We start from the raw sequence: 21,259 nt of genomic DNA, 5'->3' as shown, positions 1-21,259 counted from the left end.
GCTTAGGTCACTTTGCATACAGAAAATATGTCTGTGAATTGCTTCCTGGAAGCAAGCAATTAAAGAAAAGTAAACTTATTCTAAATGTGGACAAATTAAAGAATTTTCTTCAGAAAAAAGTATATGTACATAAGTTTAATAATGAAAACTATCCATTTTGTTATAAAAAACATATGCATCATTTTTTTTAATTTGAGGTTTCATATGACTTTAAAAGAATACTGAACCGATTTTTCTTCTACTTTTTCCCTTTGAGAATATTGACCCTGATGACCCTGAATCTAACCTGCTTGAAGGTATGGAAATTGAAAACAATGGACATCCTCATCTTGTAAGTATTTATAATAATTTGATTGGTTTAGAAAAAGTCACATGTCCAACAATGTTTTCAAAGGCTGACTGTAAACAGAAGATAAAAAAGTGTTATTGCATCAGTATTTTTTTGGAAAAGTGATATTATACTGTTATTTTTTATTCAGTCATGCTGGGTCTAATGCTATCCCTCTGGATTTAAAGATGGTACAAAATTCTGAATGGAAGAAATGTCATGAAAATGATTGTATGTTTCTATGACTTGCACAAATTCGATATCTTTTCATAAGAATATTTTGTTTTACTGTTTTTTACCAACCTGATCTAATTATTCATTGTCAATTAATTTAATTAATTTATGAAAACAACCATCCGAAATTACATGAATTAAGAATGTGAGCAAACATGTACAAATAACATAAAAACGAGAAAGGGGTCATCGATAATTGTCAACCATTTTCCAAAGTGTACAAACTGTGCACTGGTTGGGAGGGGGATAACAAATCTACATACCTTATGCTTTTTTTTTCTTTCCTGAATTTTTCATCAGATAATGTTTCAGTTAATTTTTGGTGCAAATTTCTATAATAAACTACTATAAAAGACAGGATCTTCTTTTTATTAGAAATGATTGATACTTGTCTTAAAATCAGAAAATGGTTGATAGACACTTTTTGAGGGATGATGGGGTCTGAAAAATGTATGTTTTGTACACCTTGGAAAATAGTTTACAATTATGGATAACCTCAAACAAGAAGATAGAAACAAAAAAACAAAAGAAAAACACCTAGGGCATTATGTAATTCAGTCTATGCATCAATCATTGGTCCGTCTGTTTGTTCGTTCGTCTATCTGTCTGTCTCGCTTCAGGTTGCAGTTTTAGGACAAAGTTAGTTTTTGATGAAGTTTAAATCCAATTAACTTGAAACTTAGTTCACATGTTCCCTATGATAATATCTTTCTAATTGTTATGCCAAATTAGAGTTTGGACCCCAATTTCACTGTCTTCTGAACAAATGAAAATGATAGTGCGGGTGGGGCATCTGTGTACTATGGACACATTCTTGTTATCATAAAGAATTTGAAGGATGGTACTGTTTTGATATCACTTCCTGTTGACAGCTTCACAAATCTTTTTAGATTATCAGAGTTGGTTAATGTTATTAAAATTATCTTCCATATAAACTTGTATGAAATGTTTTAATAAATTGTTTATGAATGTACTTAATAATTTTATCGAAGGACAGAAATTAAGAAGTGAGTTTCTTAATCAGTTTTATTTTTACATCTGATATATATATTAATATTTCTTCTTTTGACAATGAAAGGATTCAATGCATTTTTCTTAACATAATGTAAACTCCATAGTAAGGTCTTCAGAAGATACTGAAAATAGCAATAGAAGAAACATCTGATTACTGTAATTATAATTAATAGGTTCAAGGACTCCACCCAGAAAACAGTGCTAAGACGTACGGCGATTCCCATGACTCACACAAACTTACACCAGAACAAGAAGCACTAGCGAAGAAATCAGTGAGTAGATATCACATTTATGGCTAACCAATGAAAATTCCTGTCATTTCAGACAAAAAATCTGATGAGTATAAGAGAATTTCAACATATTTTTAATGTCCACTTGACTTTAAAATTTTCATTCTAACATTACAGTTTTCTAAGTCTAGTACAAACACAACAGATTTTGAAGATATTTTTTCCCCTTCAAAGTGGAGAATAAGCCTATTTAAACCATCCATTTTTTTTGGTGACTTATAGAAAATGAATATAATTGTCACAGATGTTTCTTAAACATCAAATTGGTTTCATAACCACACAAAAAAAATGCCACAAAGCTAAACATCAAATGAAAAGTAAATAACATAAATACCAAACCCCAAGAAAAGTTCAAAACGATGTCCCCTATCAAATGGCACAATCAAAAGCTCAAATACTTAAAACAAAAGGAAAATAACTGTCATATTCCTGACTTGGTACAGACATTTCCTTGTGTAGAAAATGGATTAAACCTGGTGTCATAGCCTGCTAAACCTTTCTGATCACTTGTATGACAGTTGCATCAAATTCCATCATTGACAACATTGTGTGAACAAACCAAACCAACACGATAAGTAGAATTGTCCCAAATGAGGCTGCAGCAGTCAACATTGTGTGAACAAAACAAACCAACACAATGGTTATAATTGTCCCAAATAAGGCTGCAGCAGTCAACATTGTGTTATAATCTTAATCACAAAAACTTGTGAAAATAAGTTTATTTACAGTACCTTCTGCTTTTTACCAGGGTGACTCAAGCGGCAGAAAGAGAAATTTTGACACTTATACCCCTTGGCTTTGGAAAGATGGAATTGTTCCTTATAGTATGCTTAACATGTGTAAGTACTGGACTCTATATAGTATACATAACACGCTTTTTGGCTCACCTGACCTATTAGGTCAAGTGAGCTTTTCTCAACACTTGGCGTTCGGCGTCCGTTAACTTTTACAAAAATTTTCTTCTCTGAAACTACTGGGCCAAATTTACCCAAACTTGGCCACAATTATCATTGTGGTATCTAGTTTAAAATATGTGTTCGGTGACCTGGCCAACCAACCAAGATGGCCGACATGGCTTAAAATAGAATATAGGGAAAAATGTAGATTTTTACTTATATCTCTGAATCCAAAGCATTTAGAGCAAATCTGACATGGGGTAAAATTGTTTATCAGGTTAAGATTTACCTGCCCTGAAATTTTCAGATTAATCCGGTTGCTGCCCATGAATTGGTAATTTTGAGAAAATTTTGCCATTTTGGTTATCTTGAATATTATTATAGATAGAGATATACTGTAAACAGCAATCATGTTCAGCAAAGTAAGTTCTACAAATAAGTCAACAAGACCAAAGTGGTTAGTTGACCCTTTAATGAGTGATTGCTCTTCATAGTCAAGTTTTAACAATTTTTTGTAAGTTTTTGTAATTTTACAAAAATCTTCTCCTGAAACTACTTAGATAAATTTAACCAAACTTGTCCACAATTATCATTAGGGTAACTAATTTAAAAATGTGTCCGATGACCTCGCCTGCGAACTAAGATGGCTGACATGGCTAAAATAGTACATAGGATAAAATGCTGTTTTTGGCTCATATCTTTGAAATCAAAGCATTTTGAGCAAATCTGACGAATTAAAATTGTTAATAAGGTCAAGATCTATCTGCCCTGAGATTTTCAGACCAATCAGGCAACCCATTGTTGAGTTGTACACCTTTAAGTATTGAAAAATGAAAAATGATACATATATTGATTTTGGCCTTTCCATTTGGGAATCCTACAAAACTTATTTTGTTTTTTACTTAATCCTATTTGAGGGTCCAGATTTTCAAATATCGTTTTCGTGCAGGAAAATCATGTGTGTTGCCAATCTTAAAGCCTCTTGTTTCTTATTACAGCTTCAAGTGCTGTAACAGTGATAAACAAAGCAATTAAACAGGTCAATGACTACACCTGTGTTAAATGGGTAACAACCAGTGATTCCCGATTCAACCCAACAGTTCTTGGACACTCTAATGTTATTACATTTATAAATGGTGGGTATGTACATTTTTATGGACATTACATTTATAAATGGTGGGTATGTACATTTTTATTGATATTACATTTATAAATGGTGGGTATGTACATTTTTATTGATATTACATTTATAAATGGTGGGTATGTACATTTTTATTGATATTACATTTATAAATGGTGGGTATGTACATTTTTATTGATATTACATTTATAAATGGTGGATATGTTCATTTTTATTGATATTACATTTATAAATGGTGGGTATGTACATTTTTATTGATATTACATTTATAAATGGTGGGTATGTACATTTTTATTGATATTACATTTATAAATGGTGGGTATGTACATTTTTATTGACATTACATTTATAAATGGTGGATATGTACATTTTTATTGACATTACATTTATAAATGGTGGGTATGTACATTTTTATTGACATTACATTTATAAATGGTGGGTATGTACATTTTTATTGATATTACATTTATAAATGGTGGGTATGTTCATTTTTATTGACATTACATTTATAAATGAAGGGTATGTACATTTTTATTGATATTACATTTATAAATGGTGGGTATGTACATTTTTATTGATATTACATTTATAAATGGTGGGTATGTACATTTTTATTGACATTGAACTGGAAATAAATTTCATTTGATGTTATTAAACAATTTTTTGTGTGTATCAATTTTGGTGGATTGAGGAAAACTTCCATTTATATGGATATTTGTTGTTTTACCAATCTCTGCAGAAAAGCCTATTGGAAATTTGTATTTCGTTTGAATTTATGGTTTACCTGTTCTCACAAAACTCACGAAAATTGGTACCCAATAAATAATGAATCCACAGTACTCTAAAAATAAATGTGCAATATGCTTTATGCTGTTCGCCATTTTCTTTCTAACTTTGAAAATATAGTTTAACATGTGAATAGCCCCGATTGAATCAAATTAGTTAATTATTAGTTTATAATAAATGAATTAATAATATATGGACATATTGGGTTGACAATTTGTATTGTACACATATTGTATAGTGTTTAATTGCATTTGTAGTGGATGTTGGTCCTATGTCGGCAATGTTAATCCTTTTCGTAACAATGTACAGCCAGTGAGCTTATCCGAACCAGGTTGTATTAGTGTAAGTATAATTTATGTTTCAGGGGCAGATCCAAGATTTTTATACGCCCATAAAATTTTTGACGGGACGTATTATTGTATACAAATGTCCGGTGTCTGTCCGTCTGTCCATCCGTCTGTCTGTCTGTCCGTCCGTCTGTCCGTCTGTCTGTCCGTCCGTCTGTCTGTCCGTCTGTCCGGCATAAACATGTCGCACCGTAACTTGTGAACGACTCTAAATTTCATGAAACTTAATATAGTTGTTTTTTATGATGGTCAAATGATCTGTATACTTTTTGGTGAAAATAAGATTTAAACTTTTTGATTTACGGCACTTTGTAACAAAAACAGGGGTGTGTTTTTTAGCTCACCTGGCCCAAAGGGCCAAGTGAGCTTTTCTCATCACTTTGCGTCCGGCGTCCGTCGTCGTTGTTAACTTTTACAAAAATCTTCTCCTCTGAAACTACTGGGCCAAATTTAATTAAACTTGGCCACAATCATCATTGTGGTATCTAGTTTAAAACATGTGTCCGGTGACCTGGCCAACCAACCAAGATGGCCGCCATGGCTAAAAATAGAACATAGGGGTAAAATGCAGTTTTTGGCTTATAACTCAAAAACCAAAGAATTTAGAGCAAATCCGACATGGGGTTAAATTGTTTATCAAGTCAAGATCTATCTGCCCTGAAATTTCCAGATGAATCAGACAATCTGTTGTTGGGTTGCTGCCCCTAAATTGGTAATTTTAAGGAAATTTGACTGTTCTTGGTTATTTTCTTGAATATTATTAGATCACCTGGCCCAAAGGGCCAAGTGAGCTTTTCTCATCACTTTGCGTCCGTCGTCGTCCGTCGTCGTTAACTTTTACAAAAAGTTTCTCCTCTGAAACTACTGGGCCAAGTTCAATCAAACTTGGCCACAATCATCATTGGGGTATCTAGTTTAAAAATTGTGTCCGGTGACCCGGTCAACCAACCAAGATGGCCGCCATGGCTAAAAATAGAACATAGTGGTAAAATGCAGTTTTTGGCTTATAACTCAAAAACCAAAGCATTTAGAGCTAATTTGACATGCAGTTAAATTGTTTATCAGGTCAAGATCTATCTGCCCTGAAAATTTCAGATGAATTGAACATTCCGTTGTTGGGTTGCTGCCGCTGAATTGGTAATATTAAGGAAATTTTGCCGTTTTTGATTATTATCTTGAATAATATTATAGATACATGTAGAGATAAACAGTAAACAGCAATAATGTTCAGCAAAGTAAGATTTACAAATAAGTCAACACGACCGAAATGGTCAGTTGACCCCTTTAGGAGTTATTGCCCTTTATAGTCAATTTTTAACCATTTTTCGTAAATCTTAGTAATCTTTTACAAAAATCTTCTCCTCTGAAACTACTGGGCCAAATTAAACCAAACTTGGTCTCAATCATCATTGGGGTAGTAAGTTTATAAAATGTGTCCGGTCACCCGGTCAACCAACCAAGATGGCCGCCATGGCTAGAAATAGAACATAGGGGTAAAATGCAGTTTTTGGCTTATAACTCAAAAACCAAAGTATTTAGAGCAAATCTGTCATGGGGTTAAATCGTTATCAGGTCAAGATATATCTGCCCTAAAATTTTCAGAAGAATTTAACGCCCCGTTGTTGGGTTGCTGCCCCTGAATTGGTAATTTTAAGGAAATTTTGCTGTTTTTGGTTATTATTTTGAATAATATTATAGATAGAGATAAACAGTAAACAGCAATAATGTTCAGCAAAGTAAGATTTACAGATTTAAGATTTGGAGGGGTTCGTGAATAGCAATAATGTTCAGCAAAGTAAGATTTACAAATTTAAGATTTGGAGGGGTTCGTGTTGTTTATTCTTTAGTTTTCTATGTTGTGTCATGTGTACTATTGTTTTTCCGTTTGTCTTTTTCATTTTTGGCCATGGCGTTGTCAGTTTGTTTTGGATTTATGAGTTTGACTGTCCCTTTGGTATCTTTCGTCCCTCTTTTACAAATAAGTCAACACGACCAAATGGTCAGTTGACCACTTTAGGAGTTATTGCCCTTTATAGTGAATTTTAACCATTTTTAGCTCACCTGGCCCGAAGGGCCAAGTGAGCTTTTCCCATCACTTGGCGTCCGTCGTCCGTCGTCCTTCGTCGCTAACTTTTACAAAAATCTTCTCCTCTGAAACTACTGGACCAAATTAAACCAAACTTGGCCACAACCATTATTGGGGTATCTAGTTTCAAAAATGTGTGGCTTGACCCGGCCAACCAACCAAAATGGCCGCGATGGCTAAAAATAGAACATAGGGGTAAAATGCAGTTTTTGGCTTATAACTCAAAAACCAAAGCATTTATAGCAAATCTGACATGAGGTAAAATTGTTTATCAGGTCAAGATCTATCTGCCCTAAAATTTTCAGATGAATCCGATAACCCGTTATTGGGTTGCTGCCCCTGAAATGGTAATTTTAGGGAGTTTTTGCTGTTTTTTGGCTATTATCTTGAATATTATTATAGATAGAGATAAACTGTAAACAGCAATAATGTTCAGCAAAGTAAGATTTACAAATAAGTCAACATGACCAAAATGGTCAGTTGACCCATTTAGGAGTTATTGACCTTTATAGTCAATTTTTAACCATTTTTCGTAAATCTTAGTAATCTTTTACAAAAATCTTCTTCTCTGAAACTATTGGGCCAAATTAATCCAAACTTGGCCACAATCATCTTTGGGGTATCTAGTTTAAAAACATGTGTGGCGTGACCCTGCCAACCAACCAAGATGGCCGCCATGGCTAAAAATAGTACATAGACACGAAATGTAGATTTTGGCTTATATTTCTGAAACCAAAGCACCCTTCCCTAGATTTTCCATCAAAACATGATGGATTTTTGTGATGGAACAAATGCCATCATCTTGATGGAGTATTGGAACAGCTTTCCATCAACTTTCCATCAATGATGGAAAATGGTTGATGGAAATGTTTTGATGGAATTTGTAATCATGATGGTGGAAAACTGATGGCATAATTTCGATCTGATGGATACTTGATGGTATTTTTGCCATCTGATGGATAATTGATGGAACATTTTAACTGATGGAATATTTTCCATTACATGTAGTATGCATGGAAACTTGATGGAGAATTGACCATCAGATGGAATTTGAAAATCTTTCCATATATGGCATTTTCTGTGATGTCATAAAACAATATTTGTTCTCTGTCGTCTATTGGTAGTCCAGTTACATGTGTGTATCTTTTAGTTCAGTGTCCCATTGGAATCTTTGTCCTTAAAGTTGAATTAGTTGATGGCAAATTCTGCAAAATAAAAATAAAAGAATCTAGCATATTATAAACATGATAAATTAGAATAAGTTAACATTGTAAAGACATAAAATAAGGATATTAGTTACTTGTCATTTGTGGATATATAAATGTATAATTGTCAGTCATACCACAGATCTCTAATTTTATAGCAAAATTATTTTATTGGAATTAAGTACTAAATAATTTTATAAAAAAAGTAATGTTTTAAAATGATACAAAATATGATTCCTGTCGTACACAATGGTATGATATGTATATTCACATTTTTTGTGTCATTTGGTGTTTTGTCGATAGTTGTCTCACTGGCAATTATACCACGTATACCACATCTTCTTGATTAATAATTTCTATAAATCTATGGTCTAGTTTTTTTCTCTTGACTCTGAAAAGCTTATAAAACATTTTAAATGTCACTTAACTTTGAACTAAAAGAGCATACACATATATTCAAAATGGTGGAAATTCTAATACATTGTACTTACCAAAAGATTTAATCCAGAACATGTGTACACACTAATCTTCCTAAATCCAAGAGACAATTATGTCATCAGAAGAATACATCTGTACTATTCAATCCCAGTCAATAGAATTAATAAGAACCTTTTGATCTAAATCCATTGTAAAATTCATAATTTGTTAATGACAGAAGACATCTTTGCTTCTTGTCTGCATGTTCATGAATGTTCAAATTTGAATTTGTTGATTTTTTGAGGTTGTGTAGGGTCTTGTGACAATTCGATTTCTTTGAAATGTGCCCCTAATAAATACTGTTAATTATCTAAATCTTGATTAATTGCTATAAATTATATAAAAAATATGTATTTATAGTTTGTAGTTTATCTTTATGTTATAAGTTAGAGATATTGCAGAAGAATGCATAAAAACATGTGCTCTCCTCATTGGGCCTCAAACTCTGTGTTCATTTATGATGTCACATCCTGTACACAAAGGTTAAAGGAAAACAGATTGGCACCTGACACCTGTGATGGAAAAAATTTCTAAGTTTTTTCCATCAAGAAAAATGAGTCCAAATACCACCCCTCTTTCCATCAAAAAAAATGTTTAAGTCGAATTTCCATCAAAATTCTTTCATTTCCATCCTATTTACCCTCAGATGGAATAAGTGCCATCATATTTTCCATCAGGGGTAAAAATACCATCCAATTTACCATCAAAGGGTGAAAATGCCATTCAATTTTCCATCAGGGGTTAAAGATTCCATCAAATTTTCCATCAAAAGAATGATGATGGAAAAAATATTTCTAATTTCCATCATCCTTTGATGGATATTTTTGGTTTGGGATGGAATTCCATCAAATACCATCAATTTCCATCAATTGTCCATCAAGTGTTGATGGAAAATGAAGACATTGATGGAAGATCTATGGAAGAGCATTAAGAGCAAATTTGACAGGGGATAAATTGTTCATCAGGTCAAGATCTATCTGCCCTGAAATTTTCAGACAAAACAGACAACCTGTTGTTGGGTTGTTGCCCAAGAATTAGTAATTTTAAGGAAATTTTGCAGTTTATGGTTATTATCTTGAATATTATAATAGATAGAGATAAACTGTAAACAGCAATAATGTTCAGCAAAGTAAGATCTACAAATAGGTCGACATGATTAAAATTGTCAGTTGACCTTTTAAGGAGTTATTGCCCTTTATTGTCATTTTGTAACAAAATTTTTGTAAATTTTTAAAAATATTTTGATGAATCAAAACTTTATTTTGGAGTTATTGAGTATTTTGTTAAACAGGGGAGTTTTTTTTTTACATGTCACGCCGTATCTCAAATATAATTTATGATTAGTGCTTAAAACTTTACACACTTCTTTGTTATATTAATCTAAAGATCTGTATACTTTTTGGTTTTGGTTCAAAATTTTAGTTTTTTGTAAAAAAAAACAGGTTTGGGGGTTTCACATGTCCCGCCGTGTCTCAAAAACAATAAATGGTAATTGCCTAAAAATTTCTCAGAAACTATTTATGATTATTGCATAAAACTTCCACACAAGACGTCGGGCGTATCATGCGCTCATGGCGCAGCTGTTTATTCTATAAAGTTGCATTACATCAGTACAAGGGATGTCAAAAGATCTGAAATTTAATATTATGTGTCTAAATAGATTTGTTTCTTGTTTAAGATAGAATCCAAAATAAAACAAATCTTGTTTGCAGGTTAGCACATCTGTGCATGAAATGTTGCATGCCATGGGAGGACATCATGAACAATCTAGATCTGATCGTGATGGTTATGTCAGTATCGCTTGGCCAAATGTAAGGCCATCATGGAATGGACAGGCATATGTACAAAATATTAACATGGCCAAGTCCAACACACAAGACAACAACCCTTACGATGCAGAATCATCTATGCAATACAGTTTATATGTAAGTATTTGTTATAAAGAGAGTAAGACAATAACCCTTACGATACAGAATCATCTATGCAGAACAGTTTATATGTAAGTATTAATGTTATAAAGAGGGTAAGACAATAACCCTTACAATACAGAATCATCTATGCAGTACAGTTTGTATGTAAGTATTTATGTTATAAAGAGGGTAAGACAACAACCCTTGCAATGCAGAATCATCTATGCAGTACAGTTTATATGTTAGTATTTATGTTATAAAGAGGGTAAGACAATAACCCTTACGATGCAGAATCATCTATGCAGTAAAGTTTATATGTAAGTAGTTATGTTATAAAGAGAGTAAGACAATAACCCTCACGATACAAAATCATCTATGCAGAACAGTTTATATGTAAGTATTTATGTTATAAAGAGGGTAAGACAACAACCCTTACGATACAGAATCATCTATGCAGTACAGTTTATATGTTAGAAGTTATGGTATAAAGAGGGTAAGAGAACAACCCTTACGATACAGAATCATCTATGCAATACAGTTTATATGTTATTATTTATGTTATAAAGAGGGTAAGACAACAGCCCTCACGATACAGAATCATCTATGCAATACAGTTTATATGTTAGTATTTATGTTATAAAGAGGGTAAGACAACAACTCTCACGATACAGAATCATCTATGCAGTACAGTTTATATGTAAGTATTTATATTATAAAGAGGGTAAGACAATAACCCTTACGATACAGAATCATCTATGCAGTACAGTTTATATGTAAGTATTTATGTTATAAAGATGGTAAGACAACAACCCTTGCAATGCAGAATCATCTATGCAATACAGTTTATATGTAAGTATTTATGTTATAAAGATAGTAAGACAATAACCCTTACGACACAGAATCATATATGCAGTACAGTTTATATGTAAGTATTTATGTTATAAAGAGGGTAAGACAATAACCCTTACGATACAGAATCATCTATGCAGAACAGTTTATATGTAAGTATTTATGTTATAAAGAGAGTAAGACAATAACCCTTACGATACAGAATCATCTATGCAGAACAGTTTATATGTAAGTATTTATGTTATAAAGAGAGTAAGACAATAACCCTTACGATACAGAATCATCTATGCAATACAGTTTATATGTTAGTATTTATCTTATAAAGAGAGTAAGACAACAACCCTTACGATGCAGAATCATTTATGCAGTACAGTTCATATGTAAGTATTTATGTTATAAAGAGGGTAAGACAACAACCCTTACGATACAGAATCATCTATGCAGTACAGTTTACATGTAAGTATTTATGTTATAAAGAGAGTAAGACAACAACCCTTACGATACAGAATCATCTATGCAATACAGTTTATATGAAATTATTTATGTTATAAAGAGGGTAAGACAACAACCCTTACAATGCAGAATCATCTATGCAATACAGTTTATATGTAAGTATTTATGTTATAAAGAGAGTAAGACAATAACCCTTACGATACAGAATCATCTATGCAGCACAGTTTATATGTTAGAAGTTATGTTATAAAGAGGGTAAGACAATAACCCTTACGATACAGAATCATCTATGCAGTACAGTTTATATGTAAGTATTTATGTTATAAAGAGGGTAAGACAATAACCCTTACGATACAGAATCATCTATGCAGTACAGTTTATATGAAGTTATTTATGTTATAAAGAGAGTAAGACAATAACCCTTACGATGCAGAATCATTTATGCAATACAGTTTGTATGTATGTATTTATGTTATAAAGAAAGTAATAATTAATCATCATTTGGTCTCTGGTGGAGAGTTTAAAATTCTAATGCAATTATTTTGTATCGATGGTACTGATTGGATGACAGTAAGCGTAAAATTATCTTTCTCCTCGTCTGTAACTAAGGAATCTCACATTTTGAATTGTGGGATGTACTGACATGTTATTTCTACAATGATTAGCAAAAAACTTTACTTGTTGCATCTAAAATTCTTCTTTTTATAAAATTTTATTGCATTCTGAAGCGGCTAAGAAGCTAGAACAAGACCCATGTTAATGTTTGACGCCTGAAGCATACCTATGATGTCAACTTATTTAGTTAATGTTTGATGCCTGAAGCATACCTATAATGTCACCTTATTTAAATAATGTTTGATGTCTGAAGCATACCTATGATATCACCTTGTTTAGTTAATGTTTGACGCCTGAAGCATACCTATGATGTCACCTTATTTAGCTAATGTTTAATGCCTGAAGCATACCTATAATTTCACCTTATTTAGTTCATGTTTGATGCCTGAAGCATACCTATGATGTCACCTTATTTAGTTAATGTTTGATGTCTGAAGCATACCTATGATGTCACCTTGTTTAGTTAATGTTTGATGCCTGAAGCATACCTATGATGTCACCTTGTTTAGTTAATGTTTGATGCCTGAAGCATACCTATGATGTCACCTTATTTAGTTAATGTTTGACGCCTGAAGCATACCTATGATGTCACCTTATTTAGTTAATGTTTGACGTCTGAAGCATACCTGTGATGTCACCTAGTTTAGTTAATGTTTGATGCCTGAAGCATACCTATGATGTCACCTTGTTTAGTTAATGTTTGACGCCTGAAGCATACCTATGATGTCACCTTGTTTAGTTAATGTTTGATGCCTGAAGCATACCTATGATGTCACCTTGTTTAGTTAATGTTTGATGCCTGAAGCATACCTATGATGTCACCTTATTTAGTTAATGTTTGACGCCCGAACCATACCTATAATGTCACCTTGTTTAGTTAATGTTTAATGCCTGAAGCATACGTATGATGTCACCTTGTTTAGGGGCCAAAGAAGATAACATCTTTTTCGCAGAATTTTCTTTAATGAAATTTTAGACGGAAATAATGATTGAAATTGAATTATTTACTTTATTTGAATTAGATTAGAGATAGAGAATAGAATGTGCCACATCTTATTTTAACGTAAAGATTGCATGAAATGCAATCAAAACCTTATGGGACTGACTGGATATATAAATCTTCAAAGGCTGAGCACTACCTTTTTTGATACACAAAATATAGTGCATTGATCATAACATTCTATATATATAATATCCATGAACATTTCCAGAAATTTATCAATGTAATATATGCTCAGATATTCAAGGCACAAAATGATGTTTCACTTGTCAAGAAAATTACATAACTTTTGCAAGGTGCCGGAATCTAATATCTGTTTGAAAAATATAAATTGTGTCATTTTTAACCTCATTGAATTGGAGTTATCTTCCTTTGTCAGGAATGGCTGTTAAATCAACAACAACCAATGCAATATTTAATATTACTTTCCACTGATAAGTTGAAGCAATCTTTACCGTTCAGTTCTTTCAAGCACTTCGATTTTTACCTGTGTTTTTGAAGGCCAAAGCAGGTTTTGTAACTGCTTGATTCGGTCTGTCCGTCTTCATTTAAAAGACCTCATTTTGTCTCTGGTGAAGAGTTAAAAAAATTGTTACGAATAATTAACTTCTGCCTCATTTGGTCTCTGAGGGATTTTTTTTTTCATATTGGCAATCATTCCATATCTTATTATTTTGACCTGTGTTTTTATGGCAGAAGCTAGTAACTGCTTGATATGGTCTGTCTGTCTTCATTCAAAAGACCTCATTTGGTCTCTCGGGAGTTTTTTCTCATTGGCATTCATGCAACATCTTATTATTTGTAGTTAGAAAGGACTTTTTACATTTGAAGGCAATCTTATGTGTAAATAAATCCTTCCATTTTTTTATCAAACTTATATCAGAGTTTTATATTAGCATTGTTTTGGACAAGTTTGAAAATTAACATAGATCTATTAATTTTACAAGAATTGACCTCCCTAAAATTGTTAATAGTGGTGACCCTTATATTCAGGGAGGAACAGACTTTGATTTAACCCCTCCACATTATTTATGTATGTGCCTGTCCCAAGTCAGGAGCCTGTAAATCAGTGGTTGTCTTTTGTTTATAATTATGTGTTACATTCTTCCCACAAGTATCAGGCTGACTGTGTATTTTAGTCTTTTCCCACAAGTTTCCTACTGACTGTTTTGTATTTTACAGTCTTTTCCCACAAGTATCAGACTGACTGTTTTATATTTCACAGTCTTTTTTTTACAAGTATCAGGCTGACTGTTTTATATTTAACAGTCTTTTACCACAAGTTTCAAACTGACTGTTTTGTATTTTACAGACTTTTCCCACAAGTATCAGGCTGACTGTTTTGTATTTTACTGTCTCTTCCCACAAGTATCAGACTGACTGTTTTGTATTTTTCAGTCTTTTCCCATAAGTTTCCAGCTGACTGTTTTGTATTTTACAGTCTTTTCCCCCAAGTATCAGACTGACTGTTTTATATTTTACAGTCTTTTCCCACAAGTTTCTGACTGACTGTTTTATATTTTACTGTCTCTTCCTACAAGTTTCCGACTGACGGTTTTGTATTTTGCAGTCTTTTCCAACAAGTATCAGGCTGACTGTTTTATATTTTACTGTCTCTTCCTACAAGTTTCCGACTGACGGTTTTGTATTTTGCAGTCTTTTCCAACAAGTATCAGGCTGACTGTTTTATATTTTACAGTCTTTTTCCACAAGTTTCTGACTGACTGTTTTATATTTTACTGTCTCTTCCCACAAGTTTCCGACTGACTGTTTTGTATTTTGCAGTCTTTTCCCACAAGTGTCAGGCTGACTGTTTTATATTTTACAGTCTTTTTCCACAAGTTTCTGACTGACTGTTATGTATTTTACAGGCTTTTTCCACAAGTTTCAGATTGACTGTTTTGTATTTTTCATTCTATTACTACAAGTATCTGACTGACTGTTTTATATTGTACATTTTTTTCCCACAAGTTTCCGACTCACTGTTGTTTGTTTTGCAGTCTTTTCCCACAAATTTCAAACTGACTGTTTTATATTTCAGTCTTTTCCCACAAGTATCAGTCTGACTGTTTTGTATTTAACAGTCTTTTCCCACAAGTGTCAGGCTGTCTGCTTTATATTTTAGTCTTTTCCCACAATTAAGTTTGAGGCGGATTGTTTTATATTTTACAGCCTTTTGCCCACAAGTTTCAGGCTGATTGTTTTTTATTTTACAATCTTTTCCCACACGTTTCAGACTGACTGTTTTATATTTGAGTCTTTTTTCACAAGGGTCAGCCTGACTCTTTTTTATTTTACTGTCTTTCCACCAAGTATCAGAATTATACTCACTTTTGATTTTTTGCAGGCCTTTTCCAACAATGGGCAGAAAACTATTCTCTTTAAAGATCAAAGATTAGAGTTTTTGGCTAATTCAGCTGATGGTTTAGAGTTCTATGATATACAAGATGTTACTGATGCTTATAAATGCACAGGTAGGTAAAATTTGTAATGTTCCCTTTTCTTCAATCTTTGAGTGTGAAGAAAGGAAGATTGGAGTTACATATCAATTAGACGGAAACCCAATGACTGATATAACCAAAAGACATTTTGGAATGTAACTTGTCTAAGAAAAAAGGCATAAATATCATTCTTTTTTTCAATTTTGATTGATTATACAAACAAAATGAATTTAAACAATAGAACAGAATCTAATTTAGTCAATCTGTTTGTTTGTCCGTCCTTCTGTCCCACTGCAGATAAAGCTTTTGGTGAAGATATTTTTTTATGAAGTTGAAGTTGTTTCCTATGATATGATCTTTCTAATCTTTATGCCAAATTAGAGATTTTCCCCCATTTTCACACTCCACTGAACATAGAAAATGATAGTGCGGATTGGCAAACCGTGTACTATAGATACATTCTTGTTTTTGATATATTTTTTTGATAATTTATATATTTAGACCACTGCACCAACAAACCTAACTGTCAGAATGGAGGCTTTGTTAACTTTCAATGTACATGTACTTGCCCAGATGTGCTTACTGGCGCCATCTGTGAACAGACCGTCTCTAATAGTCGTAAGTATCTACTTCCCCCGATGTTAATTTTTGACAAATATCTATTTTATCTAGAAAAATATTGTTCAATGAAAATGTATCCTCCAAGACAATATTTCAGGACTTTGTATCATGAAATTCTGTCTCTATTTATAAATTATTTCCAGAAAAGGACAAATTTCCACATGAAACTTTGTCCATAAACACAATATGTTGTTAAAGGGAGGCAATTTAAGACTATATTGTTTATATTGAGACAATATTTTATAGTGGATTGTTAAGAAATTTTGTCTAATGGAAGAGGTTCTATAAACATTTGATATTTTTGATTATGATATCATGAATGTTTTCTAAATGTGACTGGAATTTTTAATAATTGGAGTTATCTCCCCTTATTTGGCAAAGTTCAAAAAAAGTTAACCAAACACAAAAATAGTGGTTTTTTTTTACAGCCCTGTCCATAAATACGATAATTTCATAATTTTCTATATTTACATCAAAAGTCTTACACATCATTTACAAACTACTCTCAAAATTTGCACATTTTATTTAAGATTTAAATTACAAGTTTTCATCTTCCTCAAAATCCAAGATAGAGGAAGAAACCCAAGCAACCTTAATAGGATTTTCTTTGATAAGACCAACTAATCTGCATAATTGATTTATGCAGCAATTTATGGCTATACAGACACTTATCATGAAAAATATTTTAAAAAATCCTGAAATGGTCTTAAAATATTTTTAAAAATCCTGAAATGGTCACAATTATTAAAATGGAAAAAAATCCTAAGGGAAAGTGATAAGAAGATTTAGAAATATTTTGATGGACATTAATATTTCACAGTCCAATATTGTCATGGTCAAGGTTTTACAGTGAAATAATGTTTTGGACAGTAGAAGAAAGTATGTTAAACATAAGATAACTGGGAAGGGTTGAGGGGTAAAATAGGTTGATATGTTGTGTTTGTTTTAAAAAGATATAACCATATGAATTCTTAACCTGAGTAGTACCAAGAATGAATTATAAATTCTTTTTAGAAACTTGTGGTGGTGTTATCAACCTTGCTGCAGGAGAGGAAAGGTTGATCCAATCCCCAAACTATCCATCTAACTACCCAACAGGATTAGAATGTACCTGGTTAATAAAGGTAAGAATTGTTGTCTGCTGAAATAAAACTTTCCAACTTACTACTGTGGATTCATTTATTTTCGTGGGTATCAATTTTTAGTGGATTGCTGAATAAAGGCAACAGTAGTATACCGCTGTTCAAAACTCATAAATCCATGGACAAAAAACTAAATCGGGGTAACAAACTAAAACCGAGGGAAACGCATTAAATATAAGAGGAGAACAACGACATAACACTAAAATGTAACACACATAGACAAAATCCCACGAGAATAACAAATATAACATATATATATAACATCAAAACCAAAATTTGCTGAAAACTTGCCTATTCATGGGTATTTGATTTCATGGTTTCGCCAATCTCTGTATGCAAAACTAAGTCTATTAGAAGTATTTTATTTGTTGAACATTTGAATTCGTGGTTCACCTGTGACCCCACGAAACCCACGAAAATTAGTATCCAACGAAAAATAATGAATCCACAGTACCCAACAGGACTAGAATGTACCTGGTTAATTAAGGTAAGAATTGGTGTCTCCCTTACCGAAACGTGCTAACATGTTGCACATAAGATGCTCACATTGGAAACTAACATAATTGCACATGAGGTTTTTAACATGCAAATTAGGTGAGCATTTTGTGCGCAAAAAATTTGCAATTATGATACTAACCTAATTTGCATGTTAAAAACCTCATGTGCAAATGCTCATATGAGCTTTTGTTTCACATGTGCATTTTATCAGATTGCTCATATCAGCATCTGCTCACATGTTGCACACGTGAATATTAGTTGACCCATTTGATTTTTTTATCTAAGTATTTCCAGATGATGATGATTAAAGTGTATCTAAAATGGCTGCTTCAAATAGGAATATTTTTCAAGTTTAAATGAATATCTTAAATAATTTAATTAAAAATAAAATAACTGACACATCATGTCCAGTGTTATTCTTTAATTACTGTCAATTAATTATGATTTTATATTAATTTGTTTTTTTTTGTTACTAATAAACTATAATGACTAAAAACATAACATTGCATTTGAATAAGTTCTGTACATTTTTGTATTTCAGAAAGTTTTAAAAGGAATTATCTATATACATGTAATAATTTGTAGAAATCTGCAAAATAATACTCCATTAAAATAAGGACTATAAAATTGTAATATATTTCAGAATCTGACACAAAAATGAACCAAATAATTACCCACAGTTGCTGGTTTTGTCAGATTTCAACAATGCCATTTTGTTCAAATAGCACAAAATATGTCTTCACATTTTTCATAGCCATCTCCCTGCAATTATTGCAAGCTTTGAATTTGAATTTACAGAAAGTACATGACTGGGCATGTCAATTTGAAAAAGCTCATATGAGCAATGATGTAGGTTAGTTTTAAATGGTTAGAAGAAAGGAAAAACTTTTCAAAGTACAAAACTAACATGAAACTAACATGGATGATAAAAGCTCACCTGAGGTTTGAATTGCACATGTGAGCATTATGTTAGATTTTTGTGGGCACATATGAACTACAAAACTGCACATGTGACCAACCTGATTTCCATACAATTCTTACTTGCATCTCATGTGCTTCACATGTGAAACTTATGTGCTTTTGTTAGCAATTTCTGTATGGGCTTATGAAAAAAACAAACTGTTCAACCAACAATCCTACTAAACTAATATTTATAGAATAACTAAAAAAGAATTCAAGTAGAGAACAATATTCAACGGGTGACCGAACAACACATTAATTCAAGAAGGCATGTAGCTCATGAGTTAATTATCATTCTTTGTTCAGTCACGAGTTGAATATTTTTCAATATTTGAATTCTTTGATTAGTTATTCTTTTTATTGCATTGTCGAATGGCTTTTTGGGATACGATTGCTTTCAAGAAATCTGTAGACCTTTACCATTGACTCAGGGCCATGCTCTCACGTCAACTGTTTTATTCTAAACATTAAGGAACATCTCAGAAACTTAAGATTGTCTTTGTTTAAAAGGTAAAAGCAAACAAAAGGATTGAATCTAAACAACTGTCCTATAATGTTCTTCTCAATATCTTATGTTTCGATATTTCCCTTGACTTATATGCGTGTTTTTAACAACACGGAAAATCAGAGTTAAGAAGTATTTATATTTAGTGTTTTTGGGATTCGATTGCTTTTAAGCAATATGTAGACTTATACCATTGACTCAGTGCCATGCCCTCACATTAATTCTAAACATCAAGGAACATCTCCGATTCTTGAGATTGTCCTGCTTTAAATGGTATAAAAAACAAAAGGATTGGATGTAAACAACTGTCCTTTTATGTTCTTCTCATAATCTTTATGTTTCGATATTTCCCTTGAATTGTATGCGTGTTTTTAACAACACGGAATATCAGAATTAAGCAGTATTTATATTTAGTGCTTTTATAAATTTAGAAACACGTCAGAGGGAATTCCCCAGTTTTGATAACATGCGAGAGTTCTCTTAATTTCGATCGTTAAATCTATTTCTGTCATATAAGAAGTGAAGTGGAGTTTTCTTATATGTCACCGTTATGAAACTGATATTTGATATTGTACTTCCATAAAAAAAAATGGAAGTCGTTTAATTTAAACATTTAATATACGTCCTTGCTACAAATCACAAGTCTAGGGTTTGTTTAGGTAATTATGCGCATGCGTATAGTTTTCTTAACTTGAAGAGGTATCAGATAGAATAGTTGCTCTGGATTCCCCACTCCATTGATTAATTTAAAACTCACGAGATCCTTTCTATGTCTGTCTGCTATTGAGTGTTATTGTTGTTGCATAATTTTAAATCATATGCATCATTTAAATTAAAATAAATGTAGTCCACAACGTAAAGGTGTAGCTAGAACACCAAAGTGAAGTCTTCCATGTTAGCGCTTCGAGTTGTCTCCCTATCCGTAAGTTACTTTCGTCAAACGACGATACGACGAGACAAATTAACTCGTTCTGTCGATAGACGTCGTATTATCTTAAAACCGATCGCTATTTAAACAGAGGAATGTGTACGGAAAGGAGTCATGCCCACTGACCCAAAGGAAATTAACTATTTAAAGAGTTAGGAATGGGGTTCCATCTAAAATTCACGTTGGAAAATAGGTGATAAGGTACGAAGTGAAATACCTTCTCTCACTCTCAGTGACTGCTGTGGAAAGTAAACTTGGAATTGATAGTACAAAAATAAAACACAATAAGTACATTGTTCATACACTTGTATCGAGATCGGTTATTTTTAAAGTTGAATAACTATTCAGATTATGTAAATTACATTTTACGAGCATTTTACACGTGCAGTTGATTTATTTTTTAAACTAATACTTATACATGTATCAACGAAAACAATGGCAATTGTATCCCTCAGAGCAATCTGCTCTTTGATTATAAATTTAGCAACACGTCAGAGGGAATTCCCCAGTTTTGATCAAATGGTAGAGTTCTC

At 32.4% G+C, this 21,259-nt stretch overlaps 1 protein-coding gene across 12 annotated transcripts in view; it reads left to right on the top strand.

The window, feature by feature from the left end:
- Nucleotides 1–21,259, top strand: part of LOC139489323 (MAM and LDL-receptor class A domain-containing protein 1-like) — a 124,426-nt gene that overhangs the window by 28,809 nt on the left and 74,358 nt on the right. For 9 of the 12 annotated variants that reach the window (XM_071275622.1, XM_071275623.1, XM_071275626.1 and 6 more), the window contains exons 5-13: nt 257–331; nt 1,750–1,848; nt 2,615–2,705; nt 3,761–3,902; nt 4,947–5,031; nt 10,517–10,729; nt 15,979–16,105; nt 16,574–16,690; nt 17,708–17,817. In XM_071275622.1, the coding sequence (XP_071131723.1) occupies nt 257–331; nt 1,750–1,848; nt 2,615–2,705; nt 3,761–3,902; nt 4,947–5,031; nt 10,517–10,729; nt 15,979–16,105; nt 16,574–16,690; nt 17,708–17,817 (1,059 nt within the window). Of the gene's footprint in view, nt 1–256; nt 332–1,749; nt 1,849–2,614; nt 2,706–3,760; nt 3,903–4,946; nt 5,032–10,516; nt 10,730–10,922; nt 10,956–11,121; nt 11,184–12,268; nt 12,324–15,978; nt 16,106–16,573; nt 16,691–17,707; nt 17,818–21,259 lie in introns of those variants that run through there. The other 3 variants (XM_071275630.1, XM_071275629.1, XM_071275628.1) reach the window with 3 other exon arrangements.

Source organism: Mytilus edulis, chromosome 9 (genome assembly GCF_963676685.1).
Source record: "Mytilus edulis chromosome 9, xbMytEdul2.2, whole genome shotgun sequence".
In the NCBI taxonomy this organism is placed as follows: Eukaryota; Metazoa; Mollusca; class Bivalvia; order Mytilida; family Mytilidae; genus Mytilus; species Mytilus edulis.
Note: the sequence above shows the minus strand (reverse complement) of the source record. Positions and strands in the feature narration are given on the sequence as shown.